Below are 19,905 nucleotides of genomic sequence, written 5' to 3'. Positions count from 1 at the left end.
CTGCAGAGTAAAATCATAGTTTGTTTATGGATAGTTCATTAATTCATTCACTTGTTCATTCATTCACACAACTGCATGGTAAAATCATTGGTTATTTGTGAATAGTTTGTTCGTTCAATCATTCATTCACGACTGCATAGTAAAATCATAGCTTATGCATAGTTCATTCATTCACAACTGGATAGAAAAATCATAGTTCGTTTATGCATAATGCATTCATTCCCAACTGCATAGTAAAATCAGTTCATTTATGGATCGTCAGTTCATTCATTCGCTGATTCATTCATTTATTAATTCATTCATTCACAATCGCATAGTACAATCATAAATCATTTATGGATAGTTAGTTAATTCATTCATTCAATCCTTCATTCAAATCATAGTTCTTTTATGCAAAGTTTATTCATTCATCATTCACATCTACATTGTAAAGTCATTGTTCAGCGTCCATAGTTCATTCATTCATTCACAACTGGATAGTAAAATCATAGTTCAACATCTATAGTTTGTTCATTTATTCTTTCTTTCATTTATTCATTCATAACTGCATAATAAAGTCGTAGTTCATTTATGGATGGTTAATTCATTCTCTCATTCATTCACAACTGCACAGTAAAATCATAGTTCAGTTATGCACAGGTCATTCATTCACAACTGCATAGTAAAATCAGTTCATTAATGGATAGTTAATTCATTCACTCATTCATTTACAACTGCAAGGTAAAATCATAGTTCAGCATCCATAGTTTATTTGTTCATTCACAACTGCACAGTAAAATCATAGTTTATTTATGCACAGGTCATTCATTCACAACTGCATAGTAAAATCAGTTCATTGATGAATAGTTAATTCATTCACTCATTCATTTACAACTGCAAGGTAAAATCATAGTTCAGCATCCATAGTTTATTTGTTCATTTATTCACAACTGCATAGTAAAATCATAGTTCATTGATGCATAGTTTATTCGTTCACAACTGCATGGTAAAATCATTGTTCAGCATCCATACTTTGTTCATTCTTTCATTCATTCATTCACAACTGCATAGTAAAATCATAGTTTTTATGCATAGTTTATTCATTCATTTATTCACAGCTGCATAGTAAAGTCATAGTTAATTTATGCATAGATTATTCATTCATTCACAGCTGCTCAGTAGTCATGGTTCATTTGTGCATAGTTCGTTTATTCGTTTATTCATTCATTCATTTATTCACAATTGCATAGTAAAGTCATAGTTTAATTAAGGATAGTTCATTCATTCATTCATTCATTCATTCATTTTAAATGTATGCAATACATATTTTCATATTTTACACATCTTGTAATTATGTACTTGAAGTAAAATTAATTGTTTGAATAAAACATAAAAAATAAGTGATACATTTAAATATCTATTCAACTTTATTTTTTATAATTTAAATCTAATAGTTTTATCTACCTTAATTATATATTTATCTATCCTTTTATGAATTTTTTGGTTTCTATGTTCGCATTTTTTTTAAATCATTAATTTATTCATTTTTAATTTGAACATGCAGTTGAAACATTTTATTTATAATAATTTAATGATAAATATTTTTTATGATTTCACTTATTTGTTTTATAATTCATCTATTGTACTATTTCATATATTCATATATATCAATTTAATTTTTCCATACTTATGTATTTAATAAAATTCGTAAATGATCTATTGCTTGATTAATACACATTCTTTTCAATTTATCTTTTTGTTACACTTAAAAATAAATCTGCATTTTTTTAAAATAATAATACAGTTTATAATTTAGATATTTTTGTATTTCAGCTCTGTCAATTTATACAATTAAAACTCAATGTTTATTATTTTTAAAAGTTATTTTAGATTTCTAAATTTCTGAATGCATTTTCAAAATTATATATTTATGAGCTATTTTAAAGATCTCTCGTTTACTAAATTATTTTTGTGCATATGTTTGTACATTTTTAAACTCATCTATTTATTAGCATATTCCATCTAATTATGAATATATTTCAAAGATAAAGTCTTTATTTGCTTACATCTATGAACTAGACCTCTCTTTATCTCAGCAGGCGCAGCATGATTCGGGTGGTGAAGAGGAGCCAGTTGTCCCCGTGAAGCCGTCACCCAAACCCCGCCGGGCCAAAATTCTGACCAGGGGCCGCAAGCTTGGCAACAGGAAGCGCGGGCGACCCAAGAAGGCACCAGCTGCAACTGCAGCCGAGCGCAAGAACAAGAAGAGCCAGAGCGCCCTCGACCTGCTGCATGCCAAGACCCTCTCAGCGGCCCCTGCTCAGGGTGAGACCCTCTATTGTTATATTGTGTAATTATATGATTATGATATGCTTGATAACCTTTAACTTCTCACTTTAACGTCTCATATAAATCATATATTGAGTTTTTGTTGAAGAAAAAAATTGTAAGTTTTTTTTTTTTTTTTTTTTTTTTTTTTAAAGGCCATATTGCCCAGCCCTATGCTAAGTTTAGCTAATAGTGCTCCTGCAGAACCAGAGATCAACTGAATGGATACACAAATGCTAAAACTCCGCAGTTTAACTCTTGAGGGCTTGTTAAATGTACCTGTTTTTCTTAAAATATTAAAAAGTGGAGTGTTTCTTTAAATGAATAATTTCTGTTGCTCAACGTGATTTACAAATACAACCTTTGACGTTTGTGGTCTGTCTCAATCCACAGAACCATACCGGTCACCTCAGAGTCCGTTCTATCAGCTACCTCCCAAAGTGCAGCATTACACATCCAGCCAGCTCCTCATGGCTCCCACTCCACCTGGCCTGCAGACGCTACTGGGTGAGTTCACTGGATAGTAAAAAAAATGAAGCTGCTAGTTTCTTACTTCTGTTGAACACAAAAGATGATGTTGGAAGTTCAGCATCATTGACTTCTATAATATTTTTTTTCTACTCTGTAAGAAAATGACTACCAGTTTCCAGCATGTTTCAAACTGTCTTTTGTGTTTAATAGAAAAATGAGATGTAATCAGCTGAGACTAAATGAGTAAATTTGAGTAAAGTTTTTCTTGGTTAAACTGAACGCCAGCAGCTCTGTTTCATAAGTCTATCTGTTCTAGTTATATTTTTGATCAGTCAGTACATATAAAGTGTGTCACTTGTGCTGTAGATAACATCAAAGTCCAGTACCTGCACTTCATGGCCTACATGAAGACGCCACAGTACCGCACCAACCTGCAGCAATCGCTTGAGCAGGAGAAGGTAAAGCTGTCTCTTCTTTGTGTGTTGATATTCGTTAAAATCTAATAAAGTTAATAACACCATTAAAAAATGTTATTGTTATTGTTAATGCCATAACAATGTTATATAACTTTCGTTTAGTTGTGAATCGTATAATTTAAATACATTTTATATATATTGAAATATTTTTGTCATTTATTTGTGCGTTTTAGTTTGGAATGGAACGTTTATTCCAATAATATAATGTGGCGATTTCTTTCTTTTTTTTTTTTTTTTTTTGAATATTTAATTATTTGTAAATCTAAAAATTGTAATAATACATTGTAAACTTTTCTATGTAATGATCTTTTTTTAGCAGAATTGCTTTTTTTATTAAATATATGTGTTTTTTTTTTTGTTTTGTTTTTTTTTATACAGGCACAAATATTTGTTCATATACATTAGTTTAGACAGTACTGAAGCCAAAACTGGAACTAATCTAACAAGAAAACTTACAATAATGGTAAAAAAAATGAGTACGTTTGAATTTATATGACAGGGAAAATTATTAATGAGTTTGCAAAAGGGGAAAAATCAAGAGAAACAGAAAATATACAAAATCTATTTAAAAATGTATAATTTTTTGTAAAATATTTTTAAAAATGTTTAGTGACTAATGGCCTGTTTCTACCGAGTGTACGGTATGGTTCGTTGAGCTTTTATAGTTGTTTCCACTGTCAAAATGTACCAAAAAGCAAATTGTACCATACCACTTTTAGGGTACCCTTCGCAAAGGGTACCTAGCACAACAAAAGTGGAGCTAGATGCACAGCTGATTGCTATTGGTTTACAAAGAAATGTTAGTAGAACTTGCACAAGCAGGAGAATTAAACAAAGGAAGCGTCATTTTTAAAAACACAGCTGAGACATTACACAATAATAATATATACATTTAATAGCGAGTGAGCTCAAACAAACCTTGTCGTCTTAATGATGAGCCACAAAGCCAAGAACAAGCGCAGAATCTACCCTGTACTCTGTTGTTGTTTACAAGGGGGTCTACAAGCACAACCGATCACTCACCGCACGCCTGTACTTGAAATAACAAACTTTTTGAGCTTATGATAATAACGTGCGCGTGATTATTGAAGTGCTTCTAACAACCGATCCTTGGACAATGGACAAACTCGTGAGTGCTGTGTGAAAAAAACAAAGGAGAAGCCCGAAATAACAAAGGAGCAAATGATTCTTTCAGCAACCTAAAACTTGAACAAACTGCCATGTTTACCCATTATCATCACCTTTTGGACTATTATGAACTCGAAATGAAGGAATTACTTTCTAACAAGATGCTAACGTTAAGATTAAAGATGCAGATGAGAGGTTTGCACTGATAGTATATTTCATGTTGTTTTTGAATGCAGATAAGGACTAAATGTATGTTGTGTAGTTTTTCTGTAATTGGTAACATATCAAAGACTGTAAAGGCTGGTTTATACTTTACATATTCGCTTGAGTGTGCATGGCGACTGTGCCATTGCGTGTTTGGGAAGGTTTGCTTTGGGTGTGCGCGACAAGATTTCGCCTGGTGGAGCGCATTAAATTTTGAGCGAACAGTTGATTTGAGTTGAATATGAAACACTTTGAAGAGATTTTGTCTGAAACAGTTACGCCTGTACAGGCATATTTATGATCCGCCCATGCCTGAACATAGGGCGAACCAGATGACCAATAATTCTTGGCTATACTATAATTAGGGAACAAATTATTTCATTGACAACTAGAAAAGAGTATTTGAACCTATCACTTTACAATATACTGTATCAGTTTACAATATACTGTATCAGTTTACAATATACTGGTGCCCTAATTTTATGCTTTGTAGCACTGCCACAAATTGAGTGTTTTATAAACACACAGTGTACCATAGAAAAGGGATTTACCCGTGTTGTTTTAAAACTACCATATGTCTTGCCTTCTTGTAATGTGTTCCCTGCTTACCTGTTACAAGCGACATTACGTATGGGCAATTCTCCATTCGTCATTCATCACTGGATAATGCTTCACGAGATGATAGGTTGAGAGGATTCATGGCGGAAGTTTTGCTCCATGTAAAGAGGGATGTAAGAAGTTTAAGAGATCGCGATCGTGAAAAAAAGACTGCTGTTTTCGCCTGTGGGTTGTTTATTGGACTTTCACACACACACAATTGGACACAAAAACAAACACATGCACACACAGTTAGACCTTTGCCGAAGACAGTCATGTTGTTTTCTTTTGTAAATATTGAGTATGTATGCATGGTGGTTAATACTGTAGGAATCATTGTAAGTCTAACATACTGATTGGTGTTAATTCATCTGTTTCAGTTTGCTTTCTGTTTGTTATATATATCTGTTTGTTATATTAGTTGCTTCATTTAAGGTTGAACAATACAGCTTTAATTAAGATAATGGTCAGAAATTATACCATTATTGTCTTTTTAGCATAAAAATAAAGGACACAAACTAGCCAGAAAATAATGTGTGAATTGTGGAGTGGGCTAAATAAAAAAGCATCAGTATTTTTAGAAGTGTACTTTTTTTTGCTTTTATTCTTTCCATAATAAAAGATATTTGTCAAGCAACCCTTGTTCTGTTGCCATTAATATTTTAATAAACTATAATGGGTAGAAGGGTTTGAGATATGAACAAAAGCAAGTGATTCATCAAATTTTTAATACAATTTTTTTTTTATTGGCTATAAAAAAAATTTATAGTCATAAAAATAATTTGTTTAAAAATCTTGATTGAAAATAATGAAGTAGTAAATATTAATATGACATAGTTCCGAACTTCCCAGTTCTGTTTATCTGTCTGATTTTACGGTTGGTTTCTTTTGACCATCCCCTGTAGTTTTAAAGAATTTCTCAATGCGCCAAGTGTAAAAGCCTTGTCTGTTTCGTGAGGTGCGCACACAGTCAGCGGAGGTCTGCAACGTGGTGCCAGACCAAAGTATAAATCAGCCTTCAGGGTCTTTAGGTGTTGTTATATGTTGCATTTATTTATTTGACATAATTGCAGATGTTACCGTATGCTATTTCACACCATCATTGATCTGCAGTTATAATCAAATCATGTTCATAGAAAGGTTAGTAATGAACATTTAAACAAGTATCTGTGTATAAAGCATCTGTTTTGTGAGAAATGCTTTGCATATGATATGTAAACGACCCGTACAGCTTTACTTTGACATTTCCTCGAGCGAGAATGACTTCGACATCAATTTTTTGTCATACACTACCCACCAATAGAGTACCATTGATACCTATAGGCATTAGACACATTGTGTGTGTGTGTGTGTGTGTGTATTTATATATATATATATATATATATATATATATATATATATATATATATATATATATATATATAACATTTTCTTCCTAATTGTAATCTAAACAAATATCTGGACTTCAGTTGTACATTACGGTGTTGTTTAATTCTCGACACTATTCAACAGCTGAGACACACAGAACTGTCAAGTCAAGCCCAGCAGCTGGTCAACGCTTGTCATGCTCACAAAGAGAGGATTCATGACCTTTTCCAGTCCAAACTAGAAGAGGTAAGACTCTTTTTTTTTTTTTTTTTTTTTTTTTTTTCACAGCCTATAGTTCTGTCTGTCTAGTCAACAATTGTTGGCAGTGCTATGATCTGAAGTGAAGTCCTGCCGCTCCTCTCTCAGCTGGGTGTGAAGGCGGTGACGGTGGAGGATCTGGTTCAGGCTCAGAAGGAGATTACAGCCCACAACATGCAGCTGCGCGAACAGACCAAACAGCTGGAGCATGACATGGCCGAGCTCCGAGATCAGAGCCAGCTGCTGGTGAGACCACCGTTCATCAGTCATGCCTTTAGTGTTGCAGAAATGCACTCGATATTACTTTCTTTACTGAAAGGTTTGAAATTGATCTGGTCTGATGTGTTTGTCAGCTGAAGGCTCGCTGTGAGGAGCTCAAGCTGGACACTCTGTGTTGGGACACTCTGAAGAAAGAGATAGAAGCTCTGCGGAGACAGATCTCTGAGAAACAGCGCCACTGTCTGGAGCTGCAGGTACCTACATCCATATATATTAAGTCAGGGGTGTCCAAACCTAATCTTGGAGGGTCGGTGTCATGCAAAGTTTAGTTCCAACCCCAATCAGACACACCTGTGCTAGCTAATCAAGCTTTCACTAGGCTTTCTAGAAGCATCCTTGCAGGTGTGTTGAAGCAAGTTGGAGCATAAATCTGCAGGACACCGGCCCTCCAGCACTAAGTTTGAACACCCCTGAATTAAGTGATCATTAATATCTATTTTATGTGTATATTTATGTCAAATTGAGATGCATTTTCATATGTAATTTTACAATGTTGCTTTACAAACTGTATTGTGCGTAAATCATATAAACATTTGCATATAGTTGAGTAATATTACTGAAAGTAAAATAAAAACTGAAAATATTTACACACATTAACCCTTGTGAACTTGTTTGTTGGTGGCTGTTTGTGCCCCATTGACTTCGGTTATAATGACGGTTTTGATTGCAAAGCTCTGACACCAAATAATCATGCATTCTTGACTGTTGGCGTTTTTGCCTGTTAGGGAGAGGTCAAACTTTTCGTTTTTATTGTTGATCATGAGTTTGCAGCATTAACCCTTTGATAGACCTAAAGAGTACAGCAGATTATAGTGTCCGTGCCTAAATACACTTACTATGTTCACTGACCTGCTTATTTTTTATTTTCTCAAACATATTAAGGTAAGTGCTTAAAGGTCTCTCTCACAATTGCACATAGCCACACACACTATACTTCATATAACCATATCATTTTTATCCAGAAACTAAGCTTTATTTGTGGACTGCAAGTGATGATCATGAATAAATATTGGTAACTTTACCTCTTCCCAACAAGGAAAACCAGCATCTGTCAAGAATGCGCGATTATATGGTGTCAGATTTGCAATCAAAAAATGTCCTCATAATGGAAGTCAATGGAGCAAAAACAGACACCAACATAACAAAAGGGTAGTCAATTTATCTAGAGTGTATTTATATTTTTTTTTAAAAACTTTCAAAGCATTTTTCCAAAATATGTTTCAAAGTAAGATTTGTCACCAAAAATCATTCTGTTTGCTGAAACACAGAGAAAGTTGTGGTCAAATAAGGCTCAAAATCACCCCAGAGTGGATGAAAACATCCACAACAGCACACAACGCCCCATTCACACGTGGCATCAGCGCTTACCATTCACTGAGGCCCCGTTTACACTAGTGCGTTTTAGTTTTAAAACGGCGTTGTAGAATGAAAACGATCCACGTCCACACTCGCGTTTTACCCAGCGTTTCTGAACAGCTCTCCGTCCACACCAAAACGCTGAAAACGCACATCACGTGACCACACACACACTCTCGGGCAAGCGCTCCAGCATTTCTACCCAGATGAGAGCTCTGCTAGTCGGACTGCTCATCAAGCATCTCTCGCTGGATCTAATCTTACTATATTTGCTAAACGTGATATTTCATTCTTGTTGTTGTCTTTATCTAACGACATAGGCCAATTCCCTGACTTTGGTCATTGGAATCTATTAAGTTACTTGTTCACGGGTAACATGTTTTGGTTAAGCGCAAAGATAAGTTAATGATTAATCCAGGTACATTGACTGATCGCTTGCCTTTATTTCCTACAATGTATAAACTTATTGTATGTTATACTTTTATAATTATCGATTATTAAAACTGATATTCAGCAAAAGAGAGAGTGTGTTTCGTATTTTCACTGAAATTGAAAGGAGGCCGTTGTTATCGGCTCCGTTTTGTTATAAATATCCACACAGTGAAGATGACGCTCATATATGCAGCACAACGCCTCAACATTTCTGCTGTCTGTTAAGTTGCTAATATTAAAATGAAAATAGGCAGTTCCTTAAATCATGTTTACATTTTATTGTTGAGAAAGTGAAACAACGTAGCCAAGGTGATGTGAATAAAGTTATAAAGTACACTGTTCCCTTTGAAGATTTACCCGTGTCCTCGGTATGTTTTCCATATCAAACTGAGAAGGGGGAGACTGCAGCCTTGATCAAACTTGCGAAGAGGATGCGAGACTGAACTGTGTGTGGGCTACTTAATATTGAGGAAAAGCCCCAATCAGAGAGGCGAACGTTTGCAGCCCCGCCTCCGTTTTCAGATGTCTCCGTCTTTCCCCATCCACACTGAGACGGAGCAGCAGCATTTTAGAATGAAAACGGCCTCTCCAGCGTTTTCAAAAAGCTCCGTTTTCAGCGCTCGAGAACTCCGGCGTAGTGTGGACGGATGGCGTAACCGTAGCAAAACTTATGCGGTTTCAAACTAAAACGCACTAGTGTAAACGGGGCCTGAATTGTGGGTCTGTCTGCGCTGCTTCAGTGGCGTTGCTCGCTGCTGAAGTTGGGGGTTTCTCAACTTTTCAAGTGCCAATGGAAGCGTCAGCCAGTCAGATCACTTTATGCATATAATCTAGCTCAGACATTGGCAGATTAGGGACTTACTTCATTGGCTGACGCTGATATGACGATCACGTAAGCCCTCAGACATGCCCTCATTCAAGTGTTGACGCTCAAGCCCTGTGTAAATGCACGGTGAAGGTTAAAATAAGTAAATAAATAGGTTTTATGTTAAATAACCTGCAGAAATCTGCAGCCCGCATTTAAATGACCAAGCACTTCATTATAAATCTTTTTTTTGTTTTTTTTGTTCAGTAATTACTGTTTTCAGATCTGTTAATACTTTAAAATAAATTATTTGTTTCTTAACTTTAAGGCCCAATCCCAATTCTACCTCTTAGCTCTTTCCCTTACCCATTGTCCCAATTCTCTTTAGCTTGAAGGCGTAGGACTAAAGGAAAGGAGTTGATAGCCCTTCGAAACAAGATTTTCCAGGACCACACACGAAACCGAGGTGTAAGAAATTTTCCCAGAATAAACCAGCCACAATGGCAGAATAGCTGCACCCGGAAGTAAGATCCACAAAAGAGTATTTTTTTGTTATTGTTACGAATTTTTACAATAAACAAGCACATTTTTTAATATATTCACGCGTTAAAAAAACGCTAAAATAAAAACCGATAAATTTCGCTATGTATAATCCATAATAAAAACTCATTAGGTTTTATTCTCATTAGTCAACATTTTGACGCTGGAAAACCCTGTCAGAGAGGTTTAGTGACTGGGAATGGGCTTTTTACAGTGTCTATTATAATGTTAATGTTGTTTTTGTGCATTTACAAAGATTAATATGGCCACTGTGTAAATGCACAGTACAGTTACGATTTTATTGCTACGTCATGATAACATATGCCTTCAGTGATTTCTTGATAAAAGATAAAGAGATAATAAGAACCCAAAAATAACACAACTGGAATAACTACAGCAATCACCATCGTCAATCTTATATGAAGTAAGAGATTGTGATGAAATATGATGATGTGTGCAGGTGCTGTAGTGCTGTCCCATTTCTTTGGAGTACGTTTTGAAGCCCTTTCTCTTCATACTCTGTTTTAAGGGACATGGGGAAGGGGGAAGGGTACAAAATAGAATTGGGATTGGGCCAAAGTAGATTACAGATGTTATTTGAGTCGGTTGCCTTAAAGGTGCCTTTATACTGCATTGGTTTATTAAGATAAATTGTTCTCTGATATCTACATAGCAGGTTTATGGCTTCCTCAGAAATGGTTTAATAAGTTCCTTTATAACTCCATTATTACTCCAGTATTAGGTCGATGATTGACCATATATGGATTATGTCATGAATATTAATGAGCTCCGCTCTGATGTGTGCAGCTCTTAGACACACACACAGCAAGGACAAATTTAAACCCAATCAGAGTAACTGTAACCTATTTTGCTCACTAGATCTGTTGTGGATAAAGGCTAAATTATAATTAAACTTGACAAAAAGGAGTGGTCAAGATGTATGGCATTGTATATTGAAACTAAATTATGAAAAAAGCAGCCAGGACTTAGTATCAGCTCCTGCATAAACATATGATGGTTGAGCTGAGTGATTTGACACGATTCAGCAGTCTACATGTGTTTGTTGAAACACTTTAAATTTCACGATAAACATGAAAAATTTAAAAAGATATAGCTAAACATACCTTATGCCTATTGGGAGAAGAGATGAATAAATGTATAATCTGTAAATCCTGCATTTTGCATTCTGAAGTGATTTTGAGCGTGCCTTATGTAACGCACTGTAAACAATTTGGAGCTTGCCTTTTCAAAAATAAAAGTTCAACATGATGAATAACCTAAAGTAGGCATACATGCAAATGAGCAGGGCATGGCCTGTGAGTCTGGTCACAGTTTGTTTTGTCTTCTGATTGGCCCGTTGTCCTCTGGGGTTAACACTAATGGAATTTACATGAGAACTTGGAAAGGTTTCTGAGTCTTATATTATGGCCATTTCCATATCTTGATCCTTTATTATTCTATGCCTTGGTGTACACAGATTTTCATTTTAATTTACCTTTAATAGTTTAATTTTTAATCCAAATATGTTGGTTTTAAGTTGGTATACGCACACATAAAATCAAGATTCAAAGTTAAATTTATTTGTTCTAGATTTATTAATACGCAAGTATACGTTATAGCTGTTTTTTCAACATAAAGATTGTCCTTTCTCTTATTTATCATCCATTGTTACTGTTCTAACAAAATCTTGTTTACAGAAACCTGAACTTGCTTCTCTAGAGCTATTTTTATCCTCAGCGCTGTCTGTGTGTTTTCTCTCTCCTCCACTGAATCATTGGCTCCCCCTGCTGTTTGTTTCCAGATCAGTATAGTTGAACTTGAGAAGAGCCAGCGACAGCAGGAGCTCCTTCAGCTCAAGTCATCCTACAGCCCTTGTGAAGTGTCCCCCTACAGAAAAGCCCTCCCTGGCCCTGATCCTCGGCCCACACTGGACCCGGATACCCCAAAACTCACTCCGCAATCCTCTATGGGGCTGAACGGCCTCAGTCCTGAACTCTCCATCAACGGCACTGCCTCTCCAGGTTATGAAAGATGCACCGGAAGTGCAATGGGCAAAAACGAACTCCTCACCCACTACCTGCCCATTTCTCCAGACCACGAAATTGTGCCGCCAACCCCGGACTCCAGAACCAGGCAGCTTGGGCAACCCCTGCCCGACTACACCCGCTTTTCTCCAGCAAAGATCGCCCTCCGCAGGCACCTCAACCAGGATTCAGCCGCAAACCAGTTTCGGGCACTCGGAAACATCCATCGGTGAGTGAAAGTTAGCCAATTAGTTCAGTAAGTACTTATCTATTGGTCACTGATCACTCACGGGTGTTTTCAGGGGCGACACTGGTGCCATTTCATCTCCAACACTGGGCTTTAAACAGGCTTCACCATGTTCCTCGGAAGTTCAAGCGGTCACCACAGCCAAGAACACAGATAGGGTAATAAGCGGTGTCTTTATGTGAACTAGAGGTTAAACGGATCAGCAGAAGTCACGGTTGGGATCATGTTTTAGGTTTTGCAGCATGAATTAGGTCTTTTTTTTTTTTTTTTGTTGACTATTAGGCAACGCAAGCAAAGCGCAGATTTTATTTGGGGATATATTGGTAACACTTTAAGATAATGGTCTATTGGCTAATGTACTTTCTATTGTTAACAAACAATGAGTAGTATGTTTATTAGGTTATTTAAATTGAAATAACATTTGTTGATATTAATTCAGTTCTTTAAGGCTGCGTTTACACAGATCTTGATGGTCAATTCTGATTTTTTGACTGTACAATTTATTTATTTATTTTTGACTACCCGTTTACATTTAAACATAACTCCTATTCGATTGACTGCATTTACACTGCACACGTCAAAGACGTAGTGACCAGGAAAAGAAGAGCGGATGCCGACTGACAACTGATACTAAAAGAGTTCTCTTTTCTCCATTCCTGTATTTAATCTGTTCTCTGGGTTTAATATTTTTTTCATTTTAGCAATTTGTTTTTAGGGTGCTTTCACATCTAGACTTTTGTTTCGGAACCTGGCGTGTTTCGTTTCCTTTAGTATTTTTGAAATGGCAAATCGTGCTCAGATCTGCGGCAAAACAATCGGCCCGAGATTGCCTGAATGAGGTGGTCTCGGCTCTGTTGAAACAAACTCCGGAGCAGATTGATTGTAGTGAGAAAACAAAACGATCCAATGAACTAACAAACCAGGCTATATCACAGCGTATTATGGATGTGTAATGCATATATATGGCTGTATGAAGAGAGAATGATGACTAGGGCGGGATGTCATTCCTCTCTGTAAATGTACGGTTCATGTCGAATAACAAAGTAAACTATTAAGGAGAGCTGTTCATCGTTAGGAAAATTGACTGAACTGCAGACTTCGTTTATCTGTTATCTCTCTATATAATGTAAGGTCTATAATGCATAATTCTAGCCAAAGGCTATGAATAAGAAAGTCTTACCTCTGATTTATATTTGGTGACTATGTCTGTGGGTGGCACCATTCAAAATGAAAGTGCAGCTTTTTGCTCATGTCATATTGCTCATTGTCATAAATTAAAATAAGGATGCATGACAGCTGAGTGGGACTGAAAAATAAACTGTAAAACTCTGACCAATGTGAGGAGAGTTTACTCGCACATGACCTTATTTTGGTTCATTTAGACACATTTCAGTGTGAAAGCAAACCACGCCAAGAACAAAAATAAACATAACAATTTTAATCCCTGTTTCGGAACAAAACAAGCAGTCGACAGGTGTAAAAGCACCCTTACTATATTTTATGACAGAAAAGTTCTAATTTGGCCATCTTTTTTAATCTAAGCCTTTTTAAACCAACCTTAATGTCATTTCTAGCGTTATTTATGCACGTGATTCATGCAACATTTTTAGTTTAGCCTATATTGTTTACATGGTGGACATTGCGCTCTCGTTTACATGGTTAAATACATGTGCTGCATGACAATATAAAAGCTTTTTAGTCCTCGTGTGTGAGATTTCAGGATTGAGACTCTGCTGATGTCTGTTCTGAAATAAAAGCTTCAGTTGACTTCATTCGCTATGGTTTTTAATGACAGGTGTAAATCTGATCTACCTGCTCACTCTGAAGAAACGAGTGCTTAGATTAGATTCATATCGGATTAATTTCCACAAATGAACAAGGCCTCAATCTGATTTGAGTAAATCGGAATCCATGTGATTTATTATTTTTTTCCTGCTTACATGTACATGGGCCATATCCGATCTGTGACCCATTTGAGAAAAAATTGGAATTTGGTTACTTGAAACATGCAGTCTAAATGCAGCCTAACGAATGTCAACAAGCACAACTTTAGATTTTAATAATGTATTAGTTAATGTTGAACTATGATTAATACATGCTGTACAAGTTTAGTTCATACTTAATGTTAGTAAGTACATTAACTAATGGACCATCAATCTAAAGTGTTACCAATTTTAACAATGCTAATAATGAGCTTGATAATGCTTCCTGTCCTTTTAGTTGTAGAAATCGAAACTTTCCTGCTGTAGGACAAAAGCTGAATTACTAGTTTTACTAATAAATAACATTTAAATGTGTCAAAATCATTTTTAAAACAACATTCCTAATAAGACAAAATCTTTAAATTAAAACAAAAAGGTTATACATGTAAAAGTCTATAAATTAGCATATTACTGAACTGATATTACAACTGCAGAGGGAACATACTGAATGACATATAGAATATAATGGAATTTTACCAAATGTTTAAAAATGATAACAATAATGAATTCAATTTAAATATTTTTGCCAATCTATATTATGAATAACACCTATTGCATTTTTTAACGTCACTTGCGTGCATCCCAATTTGTGAGGTGTGATCCAGAATGATCAGCCAAGATCCGTTTAACTCCTAATACAAACCCATGTATGGAAAATTTTGAGCATCTCTCTCCCCACTCACAGGCCGATAAAGAAAAGAGCCCGACTGCACCCGGCGACACTATAACCAGTCTACCAATCAGCATCCCTCTCAGCACTGTGCATCCCAGCAAACTTCCTGTCAGCATCCCTCTGGCCAGTGTGGTGCTGCCGAACCGCGTCGAAAGACTGGTAGGGGTCTGTGTGAACGGTAGTGATGATGTGGGCGGTTATTGGATACATTTTAGAAATATGCTCTAAGCTGTGTTTTCTTTTGTCAGAGGAGCACTCCTAGTCCGGTATTGAATCCAGCAGGACAGAGCAATGGCAAGCCACCTCTCACGCCTACCTCAGGTACAGGTCTGCCTTGTTTTTTTTATTTTATTTTTTTTATGTGAAGCCTAGCGATAGCACACAGGATCTTTCTCTTTAAATATTGTCCTATGTGGTATGTACTGGACTGAAACCGAAACACTGATTTCAGTACCTCATTTTACGGTCACTTTCATCTACAAAGATCAAATTTGGAGAACATTTCTATAAACACTCGACTTTTTCAATTGTTTATTTAATTTTAGAAACAATTTAGTGTTAAAAATTGAAGGATTTCTTTGTGGCTATACCACAGTTTTGAACAAAATTATCAAGGTGCTTTCACACAAGGGGATGTATTTTGTATTTTTTTTATTTTGTATAAAATAGTAATCAAAATTAGAGATCAGCAATGATTGAAACGTGAGCTAATCTGTACATCACTGCAAAGGGGCTTTCAGTCCAAATTTCTTTAAAAAGTTGAGACACTTAATGCAGAGACAGATCTTTACTCTGTTCAGCACCGAATTGGTAAGCAATTCCAGCTGCAGTGAGAGCAATCTTTTTTTTTTTATAGTTGTTTTGTTTTGGTGGTAAGCTGTTTTGCATGCTGTTCATGCAGCATGAGCTCTTCACACTCTAACCACCAACTGTGCCTTGCATTTTTGTCTGAGCCCTCTGATTGCCTGTAGTTGAAAAAAGTCAACTGTGCAGAAAGTTCATGCCTAGCAATGTAAAAAGTAAAGCACACTGCTCTTTTCTAAAGTCAACAAAAACGTTTGGTGTAATTGGCCCATTAATATGAGGGCGTACTCGCACCATGTACAGTTGCCTTGAACCGGGTCAAAGCACGCTTGTCCCCCCTCCTGTCTCCCCCGATGGCCCTCACTCACATTACATTTGGGCCTGGGCACGCTTACGTCATCGATGATGTGCTTTTTATCAAGCGCTTTCGCTCAGCACAGTGGAGATTTCTTTAGTTTTACCATTTAGTCGTTTAATATGCAGTGACACGCAGTCAAATATTTCTCCGAACAGATCCGCCACTTTTGACGCTCATAAACAATCATAAAGTCCTTGTGCTGCAAGAATTAGGAGGTTTGCTGAAGGTGCAGCTGTCGTGCAGTGAGAGGTTTGCATCTTTAATAAACTACGACAGCTCGCATTCATTGAACAGTAAGATTGATTAATAAATCCATATCAAACAGTCCTTTAAAAATGTCACTTTCAGTTTCGGGCTCGGGCACGTTTTGCACTCACACTACAAGAGTACCTTGCCAAAGCCCAAGTGAATCTTCCAACCGGGCCAGAGCCGGCCAAGTGAACTGTGCCTGAGCCCGATTCAGAGCACTTACACTTCTCTAACGATCCTGGAAACGAGCCTGGGCATGGTTCAGATAGCATAGTGCGTATACACCCTGATTGCCTATTGAAATTCTCTGCATTATACTGTCCACTTGTGCTTTTGTGGACAACCAGCCCTATGGGGGGAGCGGGCTTAAAAAACGTAATATTCTAGAAATCACTAATTTGGAACAACCAACTCCTCTTGCTGTGGCTCTAATGCCAGCATCACTCCAAACACTGAGTCAGCATGGTTAAGTTACATACAAACTCTGTCCAAATGGTTAAATATTGATTTATTGCCACACTCTGCAAATGATGCTGAATGCACAACGCATTTGCTGTCAGAGCACAGAATTCAGTTCTTTTGATTTACAGATTTGCTTCAGGTGAAAAGTGATGAAAAATCTAAAAGCTTTTTTTATTTAATCAGTGGCATTTTTAAAAAATAATAAAAAGTGTTTTTTTGGGGGTTTTTTTGTGAGTCAGAATTTATGTAACTAATGAGCTGTTTTTCCCTTAAGATACTTTGAAATAGTGGCCTTAAAATTTAGGTACTGTAGATCAGGGGTGCCCAAGCTCTGTCCTAGAGGGCCGCAAATCAACCAGCTAATCAAGCTATTTCTAGGTATTCTAGAAACTTCCAGGCAGGTGTGTTGTAGGAAATTGGAGCTAAACTCAGCAAGACCCAAGGTCCAAGTTTGATTCTCTAATTTTGATCACTCCAGTTTATCTAAATGAGAGTTTATTTCCTCAGGGTACTCCTCCAGCTCAGGATTGGTTAATGGGTCTCACTCCACCATGCTGACCGAGGACCAAGACTGTGATGTTGCCTCCCCTCCTCCTCACAGCACTCCCGTCATGGGTCTTCAGCCCCGCGGCTCTGGCCTCAGTCCTCCACTGGGCACCGGAGGCGTTCTCCAGTACGCCGACGGTCCACCAAGGCTTCCCCCCGAGGATGGCCATGAGCGCCAGGGCCCCGAATCTGACACAGAGCCCTTAGATAGTGAGGCTCGCCGGCGCATTTTTTTCTCTTCATCCTCCTCTTCTTCCTCATCCTCATCCTCCACTGGAGGCTCGAGGCTGCACCATGGGTCTGTAAAGCAGGGTCACCATCATCACAGTAAGCACCATCACCACCACCACCACCATCATCACCATCACTCTCCAAGCTCCCACAGCCAAGAGGGCCGAAAACGAGGAAGACGAAAGCGCAGCTCATCTGGAGCCGTGCCCATGAGTGGATCCCCCAAAAGAAGGGTCTTTCCTGGACTGGGCTGCTCAAGTCATTCCTCTGGATCACCGCTTAATATCAATTCAATGGTGAGTGGATTCAAAGTTTTGATTATTAATAGGACTTCACGATTAATTAAAGGCATTTTCATGTGCATCTTTGCATTAAAACCGGCTCTGATATCAGCTGTGAATCTCTAGAAGTTGCTTTCAGATGGAGCAGAATTTACTACACGGAGCCAACGTTCACTGACAAGATACGCAAAAAAATTGTGAACCATATAGTTGGCGTGATCCTGAAATCGAAGATAATCATTCTACAATTTAAAAGCTGTTTTGCATTGCTTCTCAGTGAGCTATGGATGTGTTTCTGCAAAAAGCACTTGAAAATACCACATTAGCATGTTTTTAATTCAAACTCTTCTCATAATTTTGTAAAGTGTCTGAAATAAAACCTTCTCAGAGAATGTTCCAGAGTCATGTGCTTGTTAGTCACATTGACTCAATAAAAGCAGTCCTCTTCTTTGGTTGATTTGTCGTGTCTGTTCTTTGTGGTGTATTTGAGTTTGGCCTTTGGAGGATATTTTCTACTGATCACAGAGCCATGCTTTCCTGACGAGATGTCCATGAGAATCTAAGATTTTGAAATTGTTTCAATTAACCGTGCTGATCTAATTATCAGTGCTACATATGATTTTTTGACTAGGTAAACAACATAAACCAGCCTTTGGAGATCTCCGCCATTTCTTCCCCAGAGCAGTCAGGCAGAAGCCCATGTGGGCAAGATCTGGATCAGCCACCTGTTTTGAAACGAGAGCGTCCTCTTGAGCTCAACAACACCGGCCGTTATTCCTCTGCCCCAAGTTCAGATGAAGAAGGCAATGGTTACGCCCCGGACACCTCTAGTTCAAGCCGGTAATTGCTTTTTTCTGACATATTCAGTTTATTGATCCCTAAACAACAACACTTTAATTAAGTGGGGGTGTTCAGACTGTACTGACACCTTTATAATCTTGAAAGGACACATTTGGTCTGTGTGGGTCCTAATGCCCCAGTATAGTGAAGGGGGCGCTATACTGTCAGTGAGCGTTGTCTTTCGGATGAGATGTTAAACCGTGGTCCTGACTCTTTGTGGTCATTAAAAATCCCATGGCACTTCTCGTAAAGAGTGTAGGGGTGTAGCCCCGGTGTCCTGGCCAAATACCCTCCATCGGCCCTTACCGATCATGGCCCCCCAATCATCCCCATCCACCGAATTGGCTCTATCAGTGTCTCTCCACTTCACCAATAGGTAGTGTGTGGTGAACGCACTGGCGCCGTTGTCCTGTGGCTGCCGTCGCATCATCCAATGGATACTGCACACTGGTGGTGGTGTGGATAGACCACCCTCATGATTACGAAGTGCTTTGGGTGTATGGCCATACACGATAAATGCAATATATAAAAACACATTACATAACATAGTTGCTGGCTTTTTCATTATCTCGCTTTCTGTTCGCTCAAAAGCCACGTATTTTCAGTGTGTTCATTGTGATGTAGAGCATGACAAATTAAAAGGGAAAGGTCTTAAAGTATGATCACAAGTTGTCAGATGAGACTTATTTATGATCATGTTGAAACCAAGCATAGCAGACGTGTTAAACAGGAATCAGAAACAGCCGAATACAGAGGTGGCAGGCCAAATGGCAGAGGTCACAACTGCCATAGGAAGATTTTACTTCCGTTTGTCTATGTTTACCTCAGTCAGCGCAACTAACTCAAAGCAATGTGGTCAAGCAAAACATCTTTTACTCTGTATATAATCAAAAAGGTAAACTTGACTGACTTTAAAAGGAAACTTTTTTGAAAATAGGCTCATTTAACCTTTCTCCTAGAGTTGAGTTTTACCATTTTTGAGTCCAT

At 37.5% G+C, this 19,905-nt stretch overlaps 1 protein-coding gene across 22 annotated transcripts in view; it reads left to right on the top strand.

The window, feature by feature from the left end:
• dot1l (DOT1-like histone H3K79 methyltransferase) overlaps positions 1 to 19,905 on the top strand; it is a 60,720-nt gene that overhangs the window by 25,774 nt on the left and 15,041 nt on the right. For 3 of the 22 annotated variants that reach the window (XR_012398153.1, XM_073937797.1, XM_009296351.5), the window contains exons 14-25: positions 2,079 to 2,304; positions 2,701 to 2,814; positions 3,145 to 3,236; positions 6,696 to 6,797; positions 6,918 to 7,055; positions 7,163 to 7,282; positions 12,023 to 12,474; positions 12,548 to 12,650; positions 15,160 to 15,306; positions 15,396 to 15,468; positions 17,528 to 18,093; positions 18,710 to 18,918. Coding sequence is in view for 10 of the 22 variants with exons in the window: in XM_073937797.1 (XP_073793898.1) it covers positions 2,079 to 2,304; positions 2,701 to 2,814; positions 3,145 to 3,236; positions 6,696 to 6,797; positions 6,918 to 7,055; positions 7,163 to 7,282; positions 12,023 to 12,474; positions 12,548 to 12,650; positions 15,160 to 15,306; positions 15,396 to 15,468; positions 17,528 to 18,093; positions 18,710 to 18,918 (2,342 nt within the window). In the remaining 12 variants the exon portion in view is untranslated. Of the gene's footprint in view, positions 1 to 2,075; positions 2,305 to 2,700; positions 2,815 to 3,144; positions 3,237 to 6,695; positions 6,798 to 6,917; positions 7,056 to 7,162; positions 7,283 to 12,022; positions 12,475 to 12,547; positions 12,651 to 15,159; positions 15,307 to 15,395; positions 15,475 to 17,527; positions 18,094 to 18,204; positions 18,535 to 18,709; positions 18,919 to 19,905 lie in introns of those variants that run through there. The other 19 variants (XR_012398152.1, XM_009296352.5, XM_005170534.6 and 16 more) reach the window with 9 other exon arrangements.

This window comes from Danio rerio, chromosome 22 (genome assembly GCF_049306965.1).
Source record: "Danio rerio strain Tuebingen ecotype United States chromosome 22, GRCz12tu, whole genome shotgun sequence".
Taxonomy (NCBI): Eukaryota; Metazoa; Chordata; class Actinopteri; order Cypriniformes; family Danionidae; genus Danio; species Danio rerio.
Note: the sequence above shows the minus strand (reverse complement) of the source record. Positions and strands in the feature narration are given on the sequence as shown.